This window comes from Protobothrops mucrosquamatus, unplaced genomic scaffold (assembly GCF_001527695.2).
Source record: "Protobothrops mucrosquamatus isolate PMUCROS unplaced genomic scaffold, P.Mucros_1.0 scaffold4863, whole genome shotgun sequence".
Lineage (NCBI taxonomy): Eukaryota > Metazoa > Chordata > Lepidosauria > Squamata > Viperidae > Protobothrops > Protobothrops mucrosquamatus.
This window is the reverse complement of record NW_015390751.1, coordinates 4,724-12,769: the sequence shown is the minus strand read 5'-3', so window position 1 is coordinate 12,769 and position 8,046 is coordinate 4,724. Positions and strand designations below refer to the sequence as shown.

General features: G+C 39.3%; 1 protein-coding gene across 1 annotated transcript; it reads right to left on the bottom strand.

Annotated features, from left to right (window-relative positions):
* Positions 1–958: 958 nt before the first annotated feature.
* Positions 959–5,558, bottom strand: LOC107299391 (C-type lectin Cal-like). Its single transcript, XM_029286766.1, has 5 exons — positions 5,492–5,558; positions 3,695–3,786; positions 3,132–3,272; positions 2,422–2,536; positions 959–1,026 (listed from the first exon to the last, which is right to left on the bottom strand). Exons 1-5 carry the CDS (start codon positions 5,556–5,558, stop codon positions 959–961), a joined length of 483 nt encoding a protein of 160 aa, XP_029142599.1.
* Between the last annotated feature and the right edge of the window lie 2,488 nt (positions 5,559–8,046).

Here is an 8,046-nt window from a genome sequence, read left to right as displayed (position 1 = left end):
GTGATGTAAAAAAGATGTTGAGACCCTAGAAAGAGTACAGAGAAGAGCAACAAAGATGATTAGGGGACTGGAGGCTAAAGCATATAAGGAACGGTTGCTGGAATTGGGTATGTCTAGTTTAATGAAGAGAAAGACGAGGGGGGACATAATAGCAGTGTTCCAATATCTCAGGGGCTGCCACAAAAAAGAGGGAGTCAAGCTATTCTCCAAAGCACCTGAAAGCAGGACAAGAAGCAACGGGTGGAAACTAATCAAGGAAGGAAGCAACCTAGAACTAAGGAGAAACTTCCTGACAGTTAGAACAATTAACCAGTGGAACAACCTGCCTCCAGAAGTGGTGAATGCTCCAACACTGGAAGTTTTTAAGAAGAGACTGGACAACCATTTGTCTGAAATGGTATAGGGTTTCCTGCCTGAGCAGGGGGTTGGACTCGATAACCTCCAAGGTCCCTTCCAACTTTATTATTATCATTATTATTATTATTATTATTATTATTATTATTATTATTATTATTATTATTATTATTATTATTATTATTATTATTGTTGTTGTTGTTGTTGTTGTTGTTGTTGTTGTTATTATTATTATTATTATTATTATTATTATATGACCAACACATATTAATTGTATATCTTTACAACTGAGAAAGATGAACAAAAGGTCTCTTGTCTTCCTTTCCATGTTGTTATTGGAGACGAGGATAAATGAACCAAGAATGACCATTTCAGAAAAGATTTGCTTCAGAATATTTTTTATTGATATTGCACTTTAGATAAGCCGTGAGAAAGGTTCAGAGGAAGGAGACTAAAGAGGAGATTTTTGTGAGTTGAGGTTTTGAAGAAAAAAAAATGGAAGTGAACTTTATCTCTGTGGAATCTGAGGAGAGAATGAGATAAGTGGAAAGGCAACCCATCACATCAGCATCCTGAGAAACACTGGGAGAAGCTTCAGTCATCTTTACAATTCGTGTTTGCAGATGTAGGCATTGCGTGCGTTGCATTTAATGTCGTTCCATAGTTTAAAGCCTAAAATAGAAATGAGAAAAGTGCTATTATTATTATTTGTTACAAAAAAGGGCTTTTTTTCCTTTCTCAAAAGTGCAGGGTCAGAATCAGAATACATACTCATATACATTTACTGTAGGTAGCCCTTGACCTACAATAATTTGTTTAGTGACCCTCTGAAATTGCAATAGTACTGAAAAATGTGGCTTATGACCATTTTTCACACTTACGACCATTACAGCATCCCCATGGTGTCATGATCAAAATCTGGATGCTTGCAACTGGTTCCTATTTATGACGGCTTCAGTGTCCTTGAGAGTCATGTGATCACCTTTTGTGACCATCTGACAAGCAAAGCTAATGGGGAAGCCAGATTCACTTACCAACCATGTTACTAACTTAACAACTACAGTAATTCATTTAACAACGGTGGCAAGAAAGATCATAAGATTCACTTAACAACTGTCTCGCTTAGCAAAAGAAACTTTGGACTCTAGTATGGTTACAAGTCAAGGACTACCTGTACAGTACATATCTCTGTATACATAATGGGACTAATTAAGAAAGATGTAGTTTGGTTTGAATTCCATCTTTCGAATTTATATGAACTTTTGATTCTTATATGCCCTTTTATGAAGATGTTTCCCCATTTCGTCCTAAAATTAGACCAAATAATTTCTCTCTGAAATAATGTTGAAAAAAGATTAGACACAATTTAGCAACCAATTTCAAATCTATAATTTCAATTTGGAAAAAAAAATTCAACCATGAAGATGTATCCATTGAAACCTTGACACTAAAGTCTTCAAAGGAAAACAGACTCTAATCTGTGATCTAATGGAACTAAACTATGTATTTTGGTCACATTGTAAGTTTTCTTGTCTCTAGCTTTCTTAGAGACTGAAGCAATATATTGCTGTTGCTGATTGAATAGATAGACCAGTGGTTCTCAACCTTTTTAATGCCGCGACCCCAACCGGTCGTAAGTCGAGGACTAAACCAGTCGTAAGTCGAGGACTAAACCGGTCGTAAGTCAAGGACTACCCAACCGGTCGTAAGTCGAGGACCTTCCCTGCCCGGGAGCGCCGCACATGCGTGGTTCTGCCCCCTGCGCCGGCCGAGGCGTAGCTGGCAAGCGGCAGAGACGGAGCAAGCCGACCACCAGCTGGCCCAGCCCAAGGGAGGTAAGGCACCCGCCAGAAAAGGGGGAAAAAATGGCAGACAAAAAAAATGGCAGACAAAAAATGGCGGACAGCCTTGCTTGGCGACCCCCGTGAAATGGTCGATCGACCCCAAATGGGGTCCCAACCCACAGGTTGAGAACCACTGGGATAGACTGACTGACCTGGGATTCCCCATAGGCTGAGAGAAGTTGGAAACTGTTGGAGAAGTTCAGAGAAATTCTGGTTTGTTTACCTGTGGATTGTCTCAGTTCCACGCAGTGCTCATTGTTGCCATAATTATCTGGTTGGTAGTTCATCCAGGATTTGTAGTTATAAGTGGATTCATCAGCCCATCTCCACTTCCCGGTCTGTACAAAGGAAATGTGCATAAGAGAATGAGAACTTTGTCTAAAGATTGACTGGTCATTTTTGTTTATAATTAGAAGCATTGAATTTTATATTGGCCAATTATGGAGCAAGAGTCTACAGCAGTGGTGATGAACCTATGGCATGGGTGCCAGAGGCGGCACTCAGAGCCCTCTCTGTGGGCATGCACGCCGTCGCCCCAGTCCTAGGTCTTCAGCTGGGTTTTATAAAACCTTTTCACTTTAGGCCTCTGCCGCCGTGGTGCAACAAAAAAAAAAGGTTCAATCAATCAGTCAATTTCAACTTCTTGTGGGAAAAAAAAGATCCCGCAAAGTTGGAATTGATTGATTTAACTTTTTAGTCCCACCCAGTCTGCCATTACCACCACAGCCACGCCCACCCAATGGGCCACACCCACCCAATGACCACACCCGCCCAGCACCCGACGATGCATAAGTGGGTTTTGGGTTGCAGTTTGGGCACTCGGTCTCTAAAAGGTTCGCCATCACTGGTCTACAGGATTTAGGCAAGTCAATAAACATTGTGCCCCTCTCTGGCAGTGCTAAATAGGAGCAGAGTTAAATCAGATGATCTCACCTGACGGACATCATGAAGTCCAATCCAGACATTAGCAAGTTCTCGTTGGTAAGTGGAGATATGCTCAGCCACCAGGAGAGTCTCTGCTTTGGTAAGGATGGAGGCAAGGTGTGCCCCACGGCCATAGCTCTGGCACTCGATCTGAAAAAAGCAAAAAAGGAATATGACGTTCTGTGGTCATTTCCCAACTCCAGAATCTGTGAAACTTCCCATGTGTTGAGTTAAGCTTTGTAGAATTCCAAATGTGGTCAATCGTTTTTGTAATATGAATTGAAGATTTTTAAATCTTATAGGAAGATGTTAATTTTACATATCAGCTTGGTCAAATCTTGCAGTTACACTAAAGCATCTTTCTTCCTCACTCTAACTTTAAGAGTACTGTACTTTTACTCAGAGTGTTGGTAAAGAATAGATATGGTTCAAATATAAAATGATGGGATATATATTGTAGCTCAAAATCTGTAACAGAGATAATCCTAATCTGTCCATCATCCTACCAACCTTTTTCTATATTTTTAGGTCCTACATTACAGCAGATGTTGATTGTGAGAAATGCTTCCTACCTCAGCTTCATGCCATGTCAACTTCTGATCAAAATAAGCATAGCAGTTGCCTTGGTTTTGCAGCCATTCCCTGGCACAGGTGTCAGCCTCCACTGAATTGAAAGAGGGTGGTGAAAAAGAAAATTCAAAGACAGAACAACATGAGGTCTGTATAAATACTAAGACCAAAAAAAGATCTTGCTAGACTGGCTTGTCTAATTCAACATTTTCTTCACCCAGTGGCCAACAAGGAGAAGTCAAGAGAATCCCATGTGTGAAAGAAAGGGTAAAAGATCTCTTGTTACGCTTTTTCAGAGATACTAGTGTTTGGTATAGGTCATCCTCCACTGCACTGAAAGAAAACTGTGAAAAAGAAGAAGACAGAACGTCTTGCTGGTTGGCTACTGTAATTCAACATTTTGTGACATTTGGTGGCGAACTAAGAAAATTCAGGAAAATTCCATGTTGAATGCAAGGCTGGCAACCTTTTTCATTGCTTTTTCTAAACACCTAATATTTGAAAGGGTGGTTATGATTCAGAAGTAGTAAATGGCTATCAGGTCTAGCATCCATGGATAGTCCTGTTTCATCCTGAATTTGGTATTGTCCTCTTTTTAAACGGTCTAAACTGGTGGCTATTACCATCTTTGATGGCAATGAATAAAGTTTTTAATCCTCATGCTATATTAACCTAGCAAATGTGGATTTGCACTCCGTGGAATTATTTCTTGATTGCTTATTTTACCTCATTATGGTACTAGATCAGATCACATACATAAACATGTTCAAACTAATATAGTTTAATATGAAATAACTCCCAAATGTGACATGAGAAAACAAACTGATCCTGATTTTTCAATTAAAAACAAATTGGGATGCTGCTTTTTAGCTACTGAGTGATAAAAATACATTTTAAATCTTTGATTCTACAGACATTACAAATGGTTTCATTACCTTAATATTGGTCTCTGGGTCTGAACTGGTGGGCAAAAGTGGACTTGTGACAAATCTTGGTAATATTGGAAGGAACTATAGCTTTTTCAAATACTGCTTAAGTGGACATGTTCTTTTGATATGAGTGTCCCTGATCACAAGAGAAATCTCTCATGCAAAGAAAACTCTCATGCAGTATGGAATTTTCTTTTATTACACAAAAAGAATGAGGATAAGGTATTGTAACACACCAGTGTAAATGTCTTTTTATTTTTGAGGATTGATATAATATGTAAATACTCTTCTAACATCCGAGAATAATTAACTTCATTTGACTTTTGATGAATCTAGAACCAATGACACATCCAACTGGTGGTTCATATTTCTTGTCCTTTCCTTAACATTGACTCCAGCCTTCTCTAATCCAGAACTGGAAGTGCCCCAGAAAGAAATCATATACGTGGATTCCCAAAATATAACTTGTAGAAGAACAAAAGAACCTTTCCATGTAACAGAAATCAAATCCAGGGGGTTTAATTCAACATTGGCTAATGCAGTCCAGATACGACATTATGGAATATCACAATTTAGTGGTAGTCCATAAGGATTAGATGCCAAAGGTCCCATGTTTAATTCCTGCAAAACACTGCAATTTTACAATTGTATCCTCCTCTAGAAGCATCTTGTTTAAATCTATCTACTTCTATACTTTTGTGAGGAGCAGCTGTGGCTAGCTTATCATCATGTTAACATCTACTGGATGCTTTAAGATGTCCAAACAACTGTTGTTTCCAATACTGTGTGTGTGTGGGAGAAACCTGCTCACTTTTTTCTTTTTTGAAAAGACAACCATCCAATGGGATTGAAAAATATCAAAGGAATTACCTTGAAGGAAAGGACCAGCGAAGAAGATGCCAAAAAGGCAGAGGCTGATGTAAGTGAGAAGAGCCATCTTCTGATTGACCTTCAAAGAGAGAAAGGAACTCTAAATACCAGAAGTGCATTCTTTAATTGCTGTTCATTGAAGAAAGAGAACGAAGAAAAGAGGAATATGTGTTTTTCTTTTTTAAATTGCAGTTCTTATATTTGATAGTGGTAGAGTACAAGATCTACCGTAGTTATGCTTTCAGCAGGTCTGAGGAAATCATGCTGATTTCAGTAGGTCAACTCTAGATAGGGTAAACCTAGACCCATTGATCTCAGCAGACCATCGTGGGCTTCAGATCTTACCCCAGATCTCATCTGAATATTTTCATGTTATGTAATTTTGAGTGCAAAGTTATGAATGCGACCAGACATTGCAAACAAAACTGGTTATATCTCATGTTGTACAGCAGGACAATATCTGTTTCTTGCTTAACCTCAGAAGAAGGTACAACTAATGTCAACTGCCAGAAATGTGGACATGTATTATAGAAGATCTTTTGGTATAGGCTTTCTCCACATATTAAAATGCACTGTAAATATATACCATGAATTAAGAGCCTGGAAATACTCCAGAGTTGTTATTCAAATTAAGTTTTGCATTTAATTTTCTATAAAGTCTCATTTGCTTTTCTCTGTGAGACACCAAGAACCAGCCTATAAACCAGGGTAGCAAAACTTCTTCTATTGGGAGAAAATAGCTCATGTTCATAAAGACCTTATCGCTACTATGCCTGTATGCCTTCCATATCTGGTCCTCCTATACTTTTTACAGGTTGCAGGGACATCTTATCTCTTCAGCCACTCACCTTGTGATGTTCTTCTCCTGGATGGGTAGAAGTGGTGGACAGCTGAGCTGGATCTCTCTTGGATGCTCTCTTGCTTTCTGAGCAACAGTTATATACAACCCGGGGAGACATGGTGCAACACTAATGACCTGAGTCCTTCAAGGAAATCCTGGTCTGTCCTTTTCAATTTTGCATAAATAAAGGCCAAAGTGGCAGGAAGTCATTCATGAACCCTATCACGTAGCACTGGAAAGGGGCATTGTCTTTTATTTTAGACATGCAAGTATTGCTAAAAGAATCACCTTGACACTATATCTTTGAGAAGAGATGTCAGATGAAGAATATCGACGTAGCTGGGAAAGCATTTGTTCATTTCTTCATCCCATTGACCTTTAATTCCAGATATTAGCCTGATTGAAGCACAATATTTGTCTAACGTCCTCAAGATTCTGTTTTTCCGCAATGTCCCTGGTTTAATATTTTCCATACCAAGAATCCTTCCCCTTCTCCTTCTCCCTCTCCTCCTTCTCCTGTACATTTCTGCTCAGAACAACACTCAAGATGGCTAATGACAACAATGGTGATGCTATCTGTTTTTCTATGCTCTGGCTGGTGTTCAGCCACCATGTTTTTTGATGGCCTAGTTTCCTTTTACCATTAACTCTGTTGTTGTTAATTGCGAAGTCGTGTCCGACCCATCGCGACCCCATGGACAATGTTCCTCCAGGTCTTCCTGTCCTCTACCATCTTCACCATTAACTCTATCCAAACACAATTGCTCTCTTCATTGAATTCCCCTGCATAACATAGCCAAAGTGAGACACAGTTTCATGATTTTGCCATCTAGTGTGGCTAACAACACAACAATACTAATGAAATATAGAAAATAGAAATCAGACGAAAACAATTAAAATTGCTTCAAATAATTGAAAAGGCCTAGTTCATAAGGCCTTCATTTCTCATTTAAAAACAAAATGAGTTTATGCTGGGGGATGAGTGCAACTGTTGAAGAAGCAGATTTTATAAATAAATTGTGGGCAGTTTAAAAGCAGGCTCACCAGCTCACCTTCATATTCAGATAGGTTCACTGATACAGGCAAATTTCAAGCAAATTTTGAGCACAACTCAAAAACATCTTAAGGTCAACCAGGAGAACAATTAGCACCAAAAGCTCATGTTTTGATATGAGTGAAATAAACACTACTGGGTATTAATTGGCAACCTGCTAACCACATTTTACAACAAAAGTTCCAGATAGTCTTCAAGGAAGACCCCACGTAGAGCCAAGTTTAGGTTCCCCACAGCATTGATAACCAGTTTCAGAGTTACTGCAATTGGTGAATTAATAATCATAATCATAATCATAATCATAGTAAAGTTGGAAGGGACCTTGGAGGTCATCTAGTCCAGCCCCCTGCTCAGGCAGGAAACCCTATACCATTTCGGACAAATGGCCATCCAGTCTCTTCTTAAAAACTTCCAGTGTTGGAGCATTCACCGCTTCTGGTTAATTGTTCTAACTGTCAGGAAGTTTCTCCTTAGTTCTAGGTTGCTTCTCTCCTTGATTAGTTTCCACCCGTTGCTTCTTGTCCTGCCTTCAGGCGCTTTGGAAAATAGCTTGACTCCCTCTTCTTTGTGGCAGCCCCTGAGATATTGGAACACTGCTATCATGTCCCCCCTCGTCCTTCTCTTCATTAAACTAGACATACCCAATTCCAGCAACCGTTC

Bases quoted from the DNA above. Each gene is read 5' to 3' on its own strand.
- LOC107299391 (XM_029286766.1), bottom strand. From the start codon at position 5,558: ATGGCTCTTCTCACTTACATCAGCCTCTGCCTTTTTGGCATCTTCTTC. The intron at 3,787-5,491 runs GTAATTCCTTTG...CTTTCAATTCAG, and splicing joins CGCTGGTCCTTTCCTTCAAG to TGGAGGCTGACACCTGTGCC. The intron at 1,027-2,421 runs GTAAACAAACCA...TTTCTATTTTAG, and splicing joins GGAACTGAGACAATCCACAG to GCTTTAAACTATGGAACGAC.